Consider the following 16,641-nt stretch of genomic DNA (forward strand, 5'->3'; position numbering starts at 1 on the left):
GTAAGTTCTGGTAAATTTTAACTTTGTAGAATAGATTGGTGTATATTTTATTGTAGCAAATGATAAAATAGACTGGTATCTACATGTATTTTATGCATTCATGACATACCTTTTTCTTGATTTTTTTCAGTATTTCTAGGCTATGTGATTTGTAAGTTTTTTCAAGTTTGTTCGAAATCTCCAAAAAAATTTCCAATACATTTATTGAAAAAAATCCACATGTGAGTGAATATGCATAGTTCAAACCCATGTTTGTTCAAAGATCAACTGTATTATTAAATAATCCACCTAAAGCACTTAGTTCACGGCCTAGCACACATAAATATTAATGGCTCCATAAATATTAGCTGTTGTTGTTAAACTAGATACTCTACTTGGCAAATTCATAAGACCAGAACTCCTTTGGAAGAACCAATTCTAAATATCATCTTTCTACGCCTTCCCCAACTTCCACAGGGTGAAATAACTCACTCTCTTCTCTCTCCTCCCAAATAACATTATATATACTGCATAAAGCAACTACTAAACCAGACTGTGATTGTGCACACACCTGTTCCCCCAGCAGACTGTGGCCAGAGATAGTATCACTGGGCAGACAGTATCAATGCATACTGTTAAATCTAAACTAGAGAAGAAACTATTTTAATTAGAATAACCATACCACTGCATAAACATAAAAGATACGGCAATCAACAGCCTTGCTGAAAACACTTGTAATACAGCAGTTATTTAGCAGCATATAAACCGACAAGTATACGATTTTCATAATTAAATTTCAGTTTGCCAAGAAGTAAAAGCACACAAACGAAGAGAATAGAAATTTTTCAGAAGTTGACTCAAGGAGGTAGTTCTGCATAATTCCATTAGATTTTCCAAAAAAGAAAAAATTTTTTTAAGATCTTATTTATTTGAGAAAGAGAGAGAGAAAGCATACATGCAAGCAGGGGTAAGAAAAGAGGGAGAGGGAAAGGCAGAGAATCCCAAGCAGACTGTGTGCTGAGCACAGAGCCCAATGCAGGGCAGGATCCACAACCCATGAGATCACAAATTAAGCCAAAACCAAGAGTCAGAAGCTTAACTGACTGAGCCACCAGGGCACCCCAGGAAAAATCTTTATTATGATAACTTTTGGCAGAAGAAATTTCAGAACTCTGACCACCTTTTATAGGTATTAAATGTATTATGCAAACTGAACAAAGGCCATAGTAGGCTGTCCTTTAAAAACAGACTCACCCTATAATATGATGCATTAAAGATTATTAGATTTTACAGCTATGCAAACATGACAACTACAAAAACTAACTTGGTAGTCAAAATGAGCTAAAAGGCACAAAAATTGATAGTCATTCTATCTGCAATATATAATCAGCTATTCCATTAAGCAAATACTCCTGGACTTTCTCAGAACTGAGGCTCAGACATAAGTTGGCTGGAAGAAAGTAAATTAATCCAGATATACTTTAGGTTAATATGAAGAAAAGTAAATTAAAACTTACTTCATGATATATTTGGCTCTGTCTATTGTTTGGGCTTTAACTTTTACTAAAAGTGGGTGACTGTTATAAGTTTCATTCTTCCATTGGCCATACAGACGATATCTTAAAAAACGATGAGATGAACAATTAGGAAAAGTTAAATACTTAGAGGTTAATGCACTAGAACAGTAGTTAAAAATACAAAAATATTATGTATTTACCTATGCTGATATGGAAATGTTTTAAACATTCCCCACAGTTCCTCAGACATACAAGCATTGCAGTCCATCAAAGAAAGAGATGGAAGAAGTACCTGGTCAGTAATGCTAAGTAAACAGCTAAGGATAACTTCCTAAGAAAAAGGGAGGAAAAATTATTTTAGTAAAAGGTCCACATTAACCGCCCCCCCAAAATAAGTGTATGTCAGCCTTGGAAAAACTGCCATTCCTTGATCTCATACCACACCACATCTAATTTCCCACACTATCACTGCCCTTTTCACAATGGATATTTGTGCTTCTCCATCTAAGGGAGCAATGAAATGAGGGAAGGAAAGGGGTAGCAAGAGAATAAGGGACTTGTATTATCCCTCTTCCTTTCTTAACATGGTAATCCTCAAAAACAGGAGTTATCAATCTTAAAAGATATGTCAAAAACTATACTAAGCACGTGGAGTACAAAATATTCACACAGGTGATTAAAGCTTGTTCACAGTAAAATTTACAGTATGCTGTACAAAGACAAATCAGATACAATACATTGGATTTTTCTAGTCTCTTACCGTTTTCTCTTTATCTTCTTGTTTGCTTCCATCAGACTGAAACTAAAATTAAAAAAAACTATAAATAAAATGCAAAAAGGTTAAGATTATGATGTCACAATTTAACATCTAATTTGAAAAAAATTAACTTGCACATGGTTGTGAATTATTTCCTTACTTTCTAAATAAGTGTAGATTTTAAATATAACCAGTATTACTAATTAACATTTTTAAATTTCACCTATATTTCTAACTTTCAAATCATTTGCAACATTCATGAATTTTAAATGTCAATTTTATAAGCCAATTCTTTTCTCAACCTCATTAACACAAACCAAAGCATCTTAAAAATTGATCTACGTATTTATTATAAGATTGTATCCAGCACAATTTAGTTATAATGCATTTGCATTCTTCCATCCAGAAGTTCTGATTTTCTGCTATGGAATTAGTAAAATCTAAGACTAAAGCAATAACACAAAAGATTAAACCGAAAGAAATTTAAGCTATGTTTTAATTCACCATTACTTAAACTCTCAATGAGAAGCCCAAAATATTAGTAACATTACTGACAAAGACCAAACCACTGCCTAAGCTGGCCTGAATGAAAAAACTTGAGTCATTTCCTATCAGTGATTTGCAGATGGACCGCTAAAGTACCATGTTTGATGCTGATGCTGTCCATTCATTCAAAATGAAATAGTAGTACTTGTGTGTGCATACAGGCAAGTGGAGAGTTAGAGGAGTGTGCAAAGGCCAAAAGGACAATTGAAGCACTGATAGCCAAGGACAATCTAGATGTCTGGGAAGAATTTAACTCAATACCAAGTGATGAAGGGGAAAAACGCTAACATGCAGCTAACAAGCTTATTTACCTTCTTGGCAGAGATGGGTATTTTGTGCATGTTGTTTTCATACTTGATAATTTAATGGATACTACTAAAGAGAAATCTAACTTCTGTGCAACATTTCCACATAAGACTAGTTCGGGGACTGCCATGTCATCTTGATGGCAGGAAAAAAAACACATAATCCCCCCCACTTTTTTTAATCAGCAAGTTAAAAAGATATGGTTCCCTTTCACAGAAACAACTATTAAGTCAACATATATCCTGGTCAGCAAGTAAAGGTCAGGTTATGAAGGAATGGCCTGGCAGAAAACAAAGTAGATAGCTGCTTTGGTTTGGTTTGATTTGGTTTGGTTTGGGGCAGGGGGATAATTCTGGTGGCACATTAGGAAGAACTAGATTTACAGTATAGTCTGTCGGGGATAAAGACAGTTAAGCTACTCCTTTTCTAGTATATTATAATTCTAATGAAGCTACACATAGTTTTCTACATAGAAATAAAACATTTTCTTACCTACTAAACTGTCTTAATTCCTTTACTAAATACTTATTTAAGTTTGTAATGTCTCTATGTCAGTTAGATACATTCCAATCCCTTGATGCTTTTTTTCTTTTAGTTTAATTTGCTTTTTAATTTAGAGTAAATATAAAACTCTCCATTCCCATAGTACAACACAAAAATTTTATTGAATGGCCAGTCCAGGAAGAAAGTGAGGAAGAAAAGAGGGGGAGAAACAAAATAAATACATTTCATTCATTCATTTGCTATGTGCCAGACACTGGGGATTCTAAAATGAACAGAACAGAGCTCCTATCTTTGAGGAAGTGACAAAGACAGTTCCCATCTTTGAGGATCTCTTGAAGCGTAGTTTACACTTACCAATGTACCATTAGGAACTGAATTTTTGTCTGAATAAAATCAAGCATAATTATGCCTAGACAGACCATCAGCTAAAAATAGCCCCAAGCAGGTTCCATTCTGGCCCTATAGTGAGGGAGCAGATGACAAGGCTGCATAAAAGAACTGGGCAGAAAAAGAATGTAGGTCCACTAAGAGGGGGTTTCTCGAGAGTCAAGAAATAAAGCTTGGTAATAAGCTGTAGATTTAACTAGATAAATTACTTTATCACTGATGTCTTACTTTTACTATCTCCAATCCATGAATATTTGAAATGCTACTTTATACTTTATTTCAGAAAAGAAAAAAAAGAAAAATAGATAAGATATGTGACTAGATGTGAACCTGAAGTTAGATCTAAGTACACTGTGGCACTATTTTCACCTTCATTATTTTTCTCCTTCTTGTTAACTGCCATTTATGGAGTACTCACTACGTGCCATACAGTAGACTAAGAATTTCCCATTTAGGTCTTAAAACTGTTAAGGAAAATCTTTTTGCTAGAAAGGATCCAACTAAGACCCATCAAAATAACCTAGAAATAGGAAAATATAACCTACAGGTTAAAAGTTACAAGGCCATGAGTTTACCGAGCCTGAAGAAGAGATAAATGAACTGCCTTTCAATGTTTTGGTTCAAAGCTTTGTTTTTATCTTTTAATCAGGAACTCTTAAAATTTTATAAAACAGAAACAATCAGTAATATTGATACTACATCATTTCTGAAAACAGAGATACTAAATGGAAAAGTACTATCTTCCAACACTTTTCATTTTAAAATCAGTACAAATCTGTAGCAAAGAATTAATAATACGGTCACCAGTACACAGGATGACCATATGTGCTGGTTCTGGCTTTTTATCCCAGTGTTTGTAATAGCACAACCTTTCCATCTTGAGTATCCTGGTTTAGACAATAAAGCACATGGTCTCCCTTCCCTACCACATGAGTAGCATTCAAATTGCAGTAAATGGACTTGTGGGAGTGGTTTAAACATTAAAATATAGCAAACAAAACAAAATGCTAAATAGCTACACTTGGTTTCATAAAATTCACCACCCAAAAGTAATTACTTTGGTTAAAATGTTGATTATGATATGAAATTGTGCTGTTTTACACAAGCATAGTTCTAACAAGCCGTGTGTAAAAATGGCTATTTTTGGTGCACTTAATGAATATGAATATGTGATTTACTTAAATGAATTCTCTTCATAAATGGAGTTCATAACAGAAGTCTGTTGTAAAACAAAAAAATTGCCCTGTAAATGTATCTTTAGGGAAAATTAAAGTTTTCGTATGGAACTCATTTAAAGGGATATGCCTCTGTGTTTTACTTTACATTCCCCCAAAAGCAGACCCTATTCAAGTGCAGACATAATTTATTTTGGAAGCAACCCTAGGTACCACTAGTAGGAATTATTCCTGTGAGTTAACTGGAACTTAATCCCACTGGGGACTCTGAGGGTCCCAGAAGAAATACAACTCAGGATTATCCCATCTCAAAGCATGGTAGTTAAACAGTAACACCAATCATTTCACTGGTTGAGAGCTGGGGAGAGGGGGGAAAGGTCAATTAGTTCTCCAGAAATTCCAGGATACCAATTCCTATATTACCTATGTGGCCAGAAAAGCCCTCAAAGAGAGATGCAGGTGCCAATAGTTGAAAATTGGGCTGGCACACACCAAAATGATAAGGATCTAGTGTAGAGCCAAAAGAATACAGATGGAATCTAATAGCATCTGCTATGCCCTGCATGGACAAATGGCCAAACCTCCAAGAGATGAATCTTTCACAAATATTTTTCATTTTTACATCCTACATTTTTTTTCCTGAAACTGAACACTGGGGTTCAATTTCAGAAAGCCATCTTTGAGAGGAGGCACAAGGATCGAATCGACTGCTTACAGTGTGCATCTGGTGCACACTAAAAATTTGACTTGTCTTTCTTATACAAAATATACTTCTTAAAATTATACCGTTTATACACAGAGTCTACATTTGCCTATTAACAGACTTAGTATCTGCCTATCTTGTATGTTTTTATATTTCTCTTAAGTAAAAAGCATAGTTAATGGTAAAAATTAAGAACCTATTTTTAATTTTATTACCTTTACTATGATTCTACATCTTGATTAGAATAGTCATATATGACATCTTGAGCTAAGATGACCTTAGTTCAAATACAGATGACAATATTAAGTACAAATATAAACATCCTAACAGTTCTTCCCTGCTCAAGCTCATTAAATAGCAAGAATGTTATAGATTAAATCTGGTCTCCAACTTCGGAGTTCATTTGCTTTGTATAAGACTTACAATAGCAAAAGTACATACAGGAGCTTAGTAAACAATGCCATTGAGAGCTGCATCTGTCTCTCGAACAATAAGAATTATAATGCAAGGTTCTAATTCTCCTAAAAATATTCTTACAAAATTTTTGTCTACTTGAAATTGGAAACTGACATGTCTATAGCTACCCCTCACTAGTCCATTCACAAAGCCCCAGCAATAAAAATTTGATAAAAAATTTGTTTTGTTACTAATTTATAACAAATTTCCACAATGAAAGGGGGGAACATCTGATTACCACCACAATGTAAAGAAGTCAAAGACATTCCTATATAAAAATCAAATCTTCTCTGATGGGTAAATGAAGCGGCTACTTTAAAGTAGTATCTATTATTTAAAGACAGAGATAGATTAAAGTATATTAATACTTTAAAACAAATCATCAAAAGCCAGTGCAGCGACAACTAACAAAAGTTGTAACTTACTATGTTCTGAAGAATTCATGACAACTTTAACTCTCTGAAGTTGAATGCCTAGTTAATGTTAGTATGTAATTAATGTTTAGACAAATCTTATTTGATTCTCACTGCAACCCCAGGAACTAGGTAAGACAAATATTATTACCACTCATCTTTGGCATAGAAAAGTCACATTACTAACATGTAGCTAGCAGCTCATCCTGATGAAACCAGTTAACCTAACAATCAGTATGTAATGCCTTAAATTTCTTTGTTTGGGGACAGCCTTAAATGAAGACTCTTTGTGAGCAAGCTAGGTTCTAAAGTCAGTGCATACAATGAAAATTACATATACTCACAATTACCCTTAAAAGTCCCTTAAAGTATCTATAAAGCACACAGATACATTATCTTTCATTTAAGTCCACTACAAGACTGTTCTCCCCCTGAAGTATTAGAAGAAATCACTATTAATCACTTGAACATGAGATGGGAATATGAATTCATGTGAACATGAAATAAGTAACTGGCTTGCATTTAGGAGCCATGTCACATGAACATGCATTACTTTAAAAAGTAGATTCACACAGAATAAGGTTAGAGACCTTAGAAACCGAATCAAACTGAGAGAAAAAAAATCCTCCCATTTCGCCCTTACTCCTAGGCATATACACTTGAGTATTTGGATGAACAAGCCTGGCCACATTCACACAAATTAAGCACAAGTATGGTATAATTCCCCTGTACTTGGCCCTTTGTCCAGAAGGAACGTTAACTTTGAGCTCTAATCTACACAACCAGAATAGATCTTCAATTTTGAAAAGAAAAACAAAACACAAACAGTAAATAGCAAGCCCAAATTCTAAAGTAACTGGTTCAAAAAATAGAGCTTTGGAATCAGTGGGCTAAGGCAGATTCTGTCCCTAGCAACCCCGATTTTTATTATGAAAAATTTCAAGTTTACATAAAAGTTGAATGGGTGGATACTGCACTATCAATAAACACCTCTTATACCTACTTTGCAGATTCAACAATTAACATTTTGCCCTGTTGACTGACAAAAAAAGCAGGCATGACATTTTATCTCAAAATAACTCAGTATGCATCTCCTAAAAAGGACATTCTTCCACATTACCACAATATCATTATCACAGCTAGCTATTCCTAATATCATCCAATGACATTTTATCTCAAAATAATTCAGTATGCATCTCCTAAAAAGGACATTCTTCCACATTACCACAATATCATTATCACAGCTAGCTATTCCTAATATCATCCAATGCCCAATCTAATGAATATTCTGACCCTCTGACTCTAGGTTTTTCAAGCTTCATCTATGAATCAATTTAAAGCACTCTGGCTTTTACCAAAGGTCAATAAAAAAAGAGCCATATAAACAGCCTGGCCAGACAAATGAATTAAGATAATAGAGTGAAACAGAATTTCTCTCCCCTATCCCTAATGCAATGAACAAGGTATGCCTTATTGTTTTAATGCTCCAAGTTCACCACCAACCAAGCAAGAAAAAAGGAAACTATGCTATTAACTTCAAGGGGATGGGAGACAGACACACACACGATTCTGGTACTACACACAGCGTGGTATGGCTCCTGCCTTTAACCCAATCCCAGAAGTAGTACAGACCAAGGAAGGTAAGTCAACAAATCCTTTAAGCAGTAAGAAAGACCTGCAAGGTAAGTGAGTAGACTGAGGAAAAACTCTTGTGAATAGGAGCCCAGCAGGACTCTGGCAAAGGAAGAACCAGCTGCTAAAGCCTGCTGTCATTCAAAAGAACTGTGCTGGGGCGCATGGGTGGCGCAGTGGGTTAAAGCCTCTTGTCTTCTGCTCAGGTCATGATCTCAGGGTCCTGGGATTGAGCCCAGCATGGGGCTCCCTGCTCAGCAGGGATCCTGCTTCCCCCTCTCTCTCTGCCTGCCTCTCTGCCTACTTGTGATCTCTGTCTGTCAAATAAATAAATAAAATCTCAAAAAAAAAAAAAAAAAGAACTGTGCTTAGATGGCTGAGGGAGTCAAAGACTAAGGGAGCTGGCATACCCACATGGCTGGGCATGCCTAGTACAGGACAGGTAACACTATCTCAGAAGAGAAAGAGAGATACTCTAAATGAGGGCTATACTCAGCCTCACTGAGCTCATTCACTCCCCATGATAGACTACAGAGAAGACTGAAAGAAGAACTCAATACTCAGACTGTAGCTTGGGGGTTTAGGGCTGGTCATAAATAAGGTAGGAAAGGTAAGAGGATTCACTCCACTATATCAGAAAGAAGCTGTAAACAGAGCTATACATATTAAGATGAAAAGAAATGCTGTGGCTACAATAGAAACATAAATAGCATGCCTCACCCCTGCCAAAAAAAGCATATAAAAGGTACATGAACTCAGTATGGATGAAAGTAAAACACAAGGACAGAGGCAGATTCTCCACAAGTATCTACATATAGTCATAGGAAAAAGTCTTAAGGATGATCCTGATAAAACAAGAAAAGCTTGATGAGATACACACAGACTGAGATGAAAACAGATTGTTGAGATAAACAAAATAACAAAATACCACTAACAGATTTAATTTAAAATAGCAAGGAATTTCAATAATTGCAAAATTTAGATAACCTATCATTTCTTCCACTTCAGACACACTACATTTGTATAGGCGGGACAGCATGATGATTTTGAGCTTGGCCTCTAAATCCAGATTGCCTGGATTGACATCTCAGTCCTGCCCTTTATTAACAGTGTGACCTGGGACAATTTACGTAACCTAAAGCATAAAGGGTATGATAAAGATTAAATGAGCTGATTCACATGAAGTACTCAGAATAGGACCTGGCCCAGAGTAAAGAGCTCAATATTAACTGTCATTATCACAAACAACTTAATCTATTAACATCAGCTGGATGCAAAAAAGCACCAAGGAATTCATCTTCAGGTGTGTAGGTGCTGTCAAAACCATTTAAGTATGTCAGATGAGCATGTTAAAGCTATGCTCTATAATTCAAGAAAATTAAAGATAGTAAAATCTGCCCATTCATATAGAAATATTCTTTAGAGCTACCCCCTCTTTTAAGGCTGAAATAAAGACCAAAATTGGTTAATATACTAGAACAACAGTTCTCAAAGTTTGGTCTTTGAATAAGTAGCATCAGCATCACCTGGTAACTTGTTAGAAATGCAAACTCTCTGCAAACTCTCTTCAGTGGGTTCCATACCAGACCTACTGAATCAGAAATTCTGAGGACAGGACCCAACAATGTGTTTTAAGATGAGCTCCAGGTGAGTCTAATGTATGCTGAAGTTTGAAGATCACTGTACTAAATGGTCCTATGTTATGTACCTCAAATTTAAGAAACACACAGAGATAAATGATTACAAGTAACTGTAGGCTAGAAGACTATTCTGTTAAGTGAAGCTGGTATAACTATATAACCAACATTTTCAAAATATGCATAAATTATATATACAAGCAACCCCAAGCTTATAAATGAGTTGTTAAAGTCATTTAATTATATTATTTGGAACTAAGGTCAAATTCCTCCATTAGAAACAATCTTATATACCATAGTTAAATTCCTTGCTAAGCAACAAAAGCCTTGTAAACCTATAAACACAGGACAAATGATCTGTTACAGTGAAATATTTTCATGGGTAAAAAATGAACCAAAATTCTAACTCCAATCGTTGGAAAGATTCACTTTTCCTACCACAACCTTAGCAATGAGAGAAGACAGATTTCTTCCCACACTGTGATCAAAATAAACATTTTCCTCTTCCTTTCTGCCCTTCTACCTCTGTAAAAATAGAGACTGGAGTTAGGGGCAGGTACCAGGCACAACTGTGATAGAACAGAGATACAGGAAAGCTGCGATGGAGATGGCAGAGGGGAGGGGTGACCACTTTAGCACCTGCGCATCTTGGTAACAATACTGTCTATGTTTGTGCATATGTTCATGCATATGTCTATGTACAGGACTTCCACAAGCTGGATGTTTGGTCTCCTGCTTACAGGTTTATAACACTTGCAGCCAAAGAAAGAATTTCAGAGCAAGATATGAACATTAAGATGTTCAGTTAAAAAGAATAGCATTAGTGGGTGAAGGTAAGATGAGAAAGAGGCTATTTACATTTTCAAAAAAGTATCTTCCCACAAGGTATATATTAGCAACAAAGGAAAAAAAATAATTGTACCCTAGAGAAACCTGGTAGTGCATTACCTTAACCAAGTGATCAATGTTAACATCACCAGTAATGGGATAGATTGACTTCATATGCTTCCCAATATGAGGCACTGGAAAAGACAACCCTTTTGTTCTTTGAACAGGCACTAGTAACATGACTCATCCCTTTCAGACTATAAGAATTAAAATAATGAAACATCATTATACTTCCTTTTTATATATATTATATAATAAATGATTTGTATAGTAATAAACTACTCAGATTTGTTTAATAATACAGTATCAATGTTAATTTATTGATTTTGATAATTATAGTGATTTTTTAAAAAGATTTTATTTATTTGAGAGAGTGAGAGAGAGAGAACATGGGCAGAGGGGAAAAGCTGAGGGAGAAGCAGACTCCCTGCTGAGCCCGATGTGGGACACAATCCCAGGACTCTGGGATCATGATCTGGGCCAAAGGCAGATGCTTAACTGACTGAGCCACCCAGGCACCCAGCAGATTTCTTTAGAGTACCTTTACACAATGTAAATTTGTGAGTATCTTTTAAAAAAACAGGTAAGTATCAAAAATCAAATCAAATATTTCAGGTGTCAAGGGATTAGTATACAACAGCTGATAAATTTTCTGTACAGTTACTGTTGTCAAAAATTGAAATTAGATGCAATCGCCAAACACTGGAGAAAACTGTACTTAAAACAATTTGCAGATTCTTTTGGTAGCCTTGTTTTATAATGGACAATGATGTACTCTTCTCTGTTTCAAGACCTTGGGTTAGGCAAAGATCTCTTAGAACACAAAGAGGAAACCATAAAAGTACTGCTAAATTGGAATTAATCAAAATTTAAAATTTTGCTTTTCAAAAGACAATTAACATAATAAAAAAGCAAATCAGAGAAATAATAACAAAAGACAACCCAATTAAAATGGGTAGAGATTTGAATAGACATTTTGATAGATGATGATTACAAATGGCAAATAAGAACATGAAAGACGCTAAACATCACCAATCATCAGGGAAACATAAATTAAAAGCACAATAGGTACCACTACACACCCACTAGAATGACTAAAATTTAAGAGTGACAACAAGTGCTGATGTGGATGTGGAACAACTGGAAGTCATATACAGGGATGCAAAATGGTACACACATGTTGGAACAGTTTGGCAAAAAGTTAAACATACACTTACCCATATGGCCCAGCAATCCCATTCCTGGGGAAACAAAAACATATGCCCCCCCAAAAAAAGACTTGTACAGGAATATTCATCGCAGCTTTATTTATAATAGCCCCCAACTAGAAACAACCCCAATGCCCATCAACTGGAGAATGCATAAACTCTGGTATGTCTATCTAATATTGCTCAGCAATAAAGGAACTACTATCATGTGCCAACAAGTTGGATGATTCTCAAAAGCATTACATGAAAGAAACCAGAGAAAAAAAGAGTACATTCTATAAAATTCCATTTAATATGAAGTTCTAGAAAAAGCAAGACTATAGTGACAAAAAGCCTATCAGTGGTTGCCAGGAACCAGCAACGAAGGGACAGAATTAAAGGCAAAGGGGCAAGAGGGAACTTTCTGAGGTGATGAAAATATTCTCTATCATGGTTGTGGTGGTGGACACACAACTTTGTCAAAACTCATCAAATTGTACACTTCAAATTGGTGAAGTTTACTGTATCTAAACTGCAACTCAAAGCCGATTTTAAAATTTAGTAATAGCCTAAATGGCTACCGTTAGGGTATTAACTAGAAGGGAGTACAAGGGGAACTCTGCGGTAGTGTTCTAATTTCTTTTATCAGGGTGGGGGATACACGGGGGTTTAGTTTGGAAAAAGTCACTGAAGTGTACAATTATGATTTGTGTTACTGTCTGTACATTTCATTTCAATAAAAAGTTTACTAGAAAAGAATGTATCCTCAACAGTCTGACTTCATACAAATAATCACAATGATTCAAAATTATAGCCAAGAAAATAACAGAGAAGTAAGGGGGAAAGAAAGGTAAGTTGACCACTAAAATTATAAAGGGATTCAAAAAGCAATCACTTGTCCAAAGTACATTTTCTTTTGCGGGGGACTTGACTAATAATTCTACCTAAATTTAAGAGAGTATGTGTGTGCGTGTGTGTGTGTAAACACACACACACACATTTGCACACACATATATGTGGTTAGGACATAGTGGACTTTCCCCAAACCTTATTCAATGTAACCTTTTCTTAAGTTCACTTTTTAATTCTTTTTTTTTTCTGTAGTTCACTTTTCATTTCTAGAGATATGCATAAGATAAATATACACAGGACATTTTCATTCTAAAATTTAGTTTTCTGCTTAGAAGGAAAAAAAAAATCTTACTAACCTCTTTCATAAATGATTTGCCTATGCGCACCACTTTTGCAAATAAAATGGGATCATGTGAAAGGTGAGGACCAAGGTAACAGAACATATTAAAGACATCTCTCCTCAAATCTTCAAAGCTCTCTGCTTGTTTTGGTGCCCTCTTATTTTGCAAAGCATTAACAGGTGAACCTTTAGCACCTTTAGGAACGCCAACTCTATAAAAAGAAGCAAAGTTTATATGTATACTATACAATACCCCATTTTAAATTAACACAGTCATATTAATCAGTAAGTAAAGCTTTTCTTGTTCAAATCTGATTTCTGTATTTCATTTGTGCCTAACTTTATTAATTAATACCAGATAATTTAGCTGGTTGAAAAAGACAAAAACAATACTCATTTGGAAAACAAATCAGAGCTCAGAGAATGTTTCAAATTAACTGCATAAGGAAATCAGAGAAACACAAATTTCAAGTAACATTTAACATACATCATTATGAATTTGGTTTTAGTTAAACTTGGCCAGTATCAGGAATTTGGATATGGGAATGGGGAACAAGGGATGGACCTCATAGACACTGGAAGATGAAACAGAAAAACATGGATATAACAACAGTGATTCAAGTCAATAAAACACTTCTCAATCTGGGTTCCACTACCTAGACTGAGTATGAGGTAGGTGGTGGTAGGGAAGGTGAGCAGCATAATGAAAGAGGGTGTCACACTAAAAAGGACAGCATGCCCAGAGTTCTCACCTGCTGAGCAGGTGTCCCGCTGTGGAGTCACAGGGGTCACTCTTTGAGAAGAAGCCTTCATGGTCCATAGCCCAGGTGGCACTAAAGGCAGCAGCCAGCAGCTATGCACGAGTCACAAGGCTGGGGCTTTTGAGGCAGGCTCTGATCTGTGGGGCTGAAGCCAGAGCTGCTGCCAATACTGCTCCTAAGTATCCTGCAAGTAGGCTGAGGGCTAGAGGACTGGTCGACACAGTAACTAGGGATGATGAGAAAGGCTGCACTAGCAATTTCCAGAACAGCAGCCTATATGCCAGAAGAGATAAGGCAAGCAGAGAGGCAATGTCCTCACTTAGAGCCACTCAACCCGGGACAGAGGAAATGTACGCTAAGTAAAAACCTGAGGAATTCTCTGCCCTCCCCCCAAGAGAGGAGGAAAAGTCAAAAACAGAAGAATGGAGTTTTCACTCTCAATGGAGTAAACCCAACCTAGATGTCGAACCTACAGTTTTTAGACTACACTGCAGCACACCTTCTGCATCACCTGGTCTACACGTTAGGAGACAAGTCACTGATTCATACGTATAAAACTGATACACTCTGTGAACAGTTCTTATCATCTAATAAAACATAACTAAAATGTTTGCTTGGTTGGAGAAGACAAGATAAATATGCAGTTTTTTTTTTGTAGTCCTAAGCTATTTCTACCTCAACGATTAGAAAAGCATACTGCAACATACCTTCGGTAGAGAGGCTCAATAGTTATGTGAATGAGCTTGCAAATAGCAAGGGCTATTAGCTTATGTGAAGCTGCATAGTATGGAGGCATCTGATCCATAATGTTCTGTGCATGCTGCCAATCACCAATCTTTAACAAGGCTTCCAACAAACCAAGTTTTTGGTTGTCAGGCGGCTAAAAATGAACAATTACAGCAAAGATACTCAGAATATAGACACCAATAAATCTTAGTATTTTTTCATTTTAAAAAAATTGAGCTCAACAACCACAATAATGTATGTTAACAGTTGCCACTCATGGGAAATGTGTATTTCCCTGAAAGTACAATCAAGCTTTTTAGCTACTGAAAAAAACAATAGGATATGCTCTTTCATTTAGCAGACACAGCATGACAGTTTATAGACTTGGAATTAAATTAAGTTCTATTTAATGTTTTACTGTGCCATAGGGAACTAGAATTCATTCATCTCTGAGAATCCCCTTAGGACTTGAGAGACATTAACACACAAAGCACAAATATATTTTACTTAGGATACATTCTGAAATTAATTTAAAAAAAATGGCAGCCTCTTTTGGGAAGGTGCCAATCAGATTAAAAACAAAACCACCTTAGCAAATCAGTATTCCAAAAACCAGATTTCACCACAATCAAAATTAATGTTATTTTCCCATAAGCTGATTAACTATTACAAGTTAAATTTCATAATTCTAAATCCAGAAGACAATGTTAATTTTACAAAAAGGAACCATATACCTTCTCTACTTTCTCCTCTTCTTTTTCCTTTTCTTTCTCTCGCTCATCAATTTTTTCAGAAGACAATACAACCATCGTAAGTTTTCTAACAATTTGCTTAGCTTCTACAATTTCTCGTTTGTGTTCATCCATAATGCAATTATCAGCTGGAAGAAGCTAAAAATGGTTCATTAAAGTTTCATAAAACAGCTAATACTAGTTGCACATATAAAAAGCAAACACTATCTACTCTGAATTGATGAAGTTTTAAATAAGGTCTAGCCTACTAATGACCACGATCGGCCTTCAAAATAAGTTTCTCTCCATTATTTTCTTATAATCTAACAGGGTTAAGTACCTGAATTTTGTACACCTTTTAAAATCAGATAGCAGTTCAAAGTTCCACATCTTTCTGCTAGAGGGCCTACATTAATACAATACTACAACAGTGGTGCTTACCATTGAATTTATTAGTTTACTCAAGAAGATATATATAACTGTTTCATTAAAAGTCAAACTGCAAATTACATAAAGTACTGCATATGAATCCAATTTGGGAGATATGAGCTACTGAATTACATGAAGGGGTTAAATTTAATACCTCTAGATTAAAAATCTCAAGTAGAAAAATCATGAGCAACTTGACATCTCACTTTTCATTTTCTAATACCTCTCTGATGACTTATGTCACAAACTAGTTTCTAGCTTATTATAAAAGAGAAAGTAGTATGTGTAGAGTCAACCCTCCATTATGAAAAAGGAGTAAATATCCCCAGTACAGCCATCTTGTATGAACAGAAGAAGGTTAATGTAGATATTTCATAAAATAAATAAAAAACACAGACACAAAGAAAAATATAGCAACAAACCATCATAGTTCCTGCTAGGCACTATGGTGGGCTATAAAAGAAATGTTCCTGCCCCCAGAAATACATAATCTACTTCAGTAACTAAGTCTAATGCAAAGTAAATAATCACTAAACAATAAAAGGAAACAGTGAAATATTAAACTATATACTGTAGACTTCATCCCATTAGTCCAAAATTGGAGGCAGGAGTTTTCTCTGTGAACAGTTATAATAATATATAATATATATATTATATACAATATATATATAATAATAAATTCTCTGTGAACTTAGTAGTAGTAGTAATCTCTTCA

At 35.4% G+C, this 16,641-nt stretch overlaps 1 protein-coding gene across 14 annotated transcripts in view; it reads right to left on the reverse strand.

The window, feature by feature from the left end:
- THOC2 (THO complex 2) overlaps positions 1 to 16,641 on the reverse strand; it is a 113,159-nt gene that overhangs the window by 41,079 nt on the left and 55,439 nt on the right. For all 14 annotated transcript variants that reach the window (XR_004385557.1, XM_032882324.1, XM_032882321.1 and 11 more), the window contains exons 10-15: positions 15,501 to 15,656; positions 14,748 to 14,920; positions 13,296 to 13,491; positions 2,257 to 2,298; positions 1,697 to 1,827; positions 1,497 to 1,598 (exon numbers count right to left, since the gene is read on the reverse strand). Coding sequence is in view for 13 of the 14 variants with exons in the window: in XM_032882324.1 (XP_032738215.1) it covers positions 1,497 to 1,598; positions 1,697 to 1,827; positions 2,257 to 2,298; positions 13,296 to 13,491; positions 14,748 to 14,920; positions 15,501 to 15,656 (800 nt within the window). In the remaining variant the exon portion in view is untranslated. The remainder of the gene's footprint in view (positions 1 to 1,496; positions 1,599 to 1,696; positions 1,828 to 2,256; positions 2,299 to 13,295; positions 13,492 to 14,747; positions 14,921 to 15,500; positions 15,657 to 16,641) is intronic.

This window comes from Lontra canadensis, unplaced genomic scaffold, assembly GCF_010015895.1.
Source record: "Lontra canadensis isolate GAN:19392208 unplaced genomic scaffold, GSC_riverotter_1.0 scaffold81, whole genome shotgun sequence".
Classification (NCBI taxonomy): Eukaryota; Metazoa; Chordata; class Mammalia; order Carnivora; family Mustelidae; genus Lontra; species Lontra canadensis.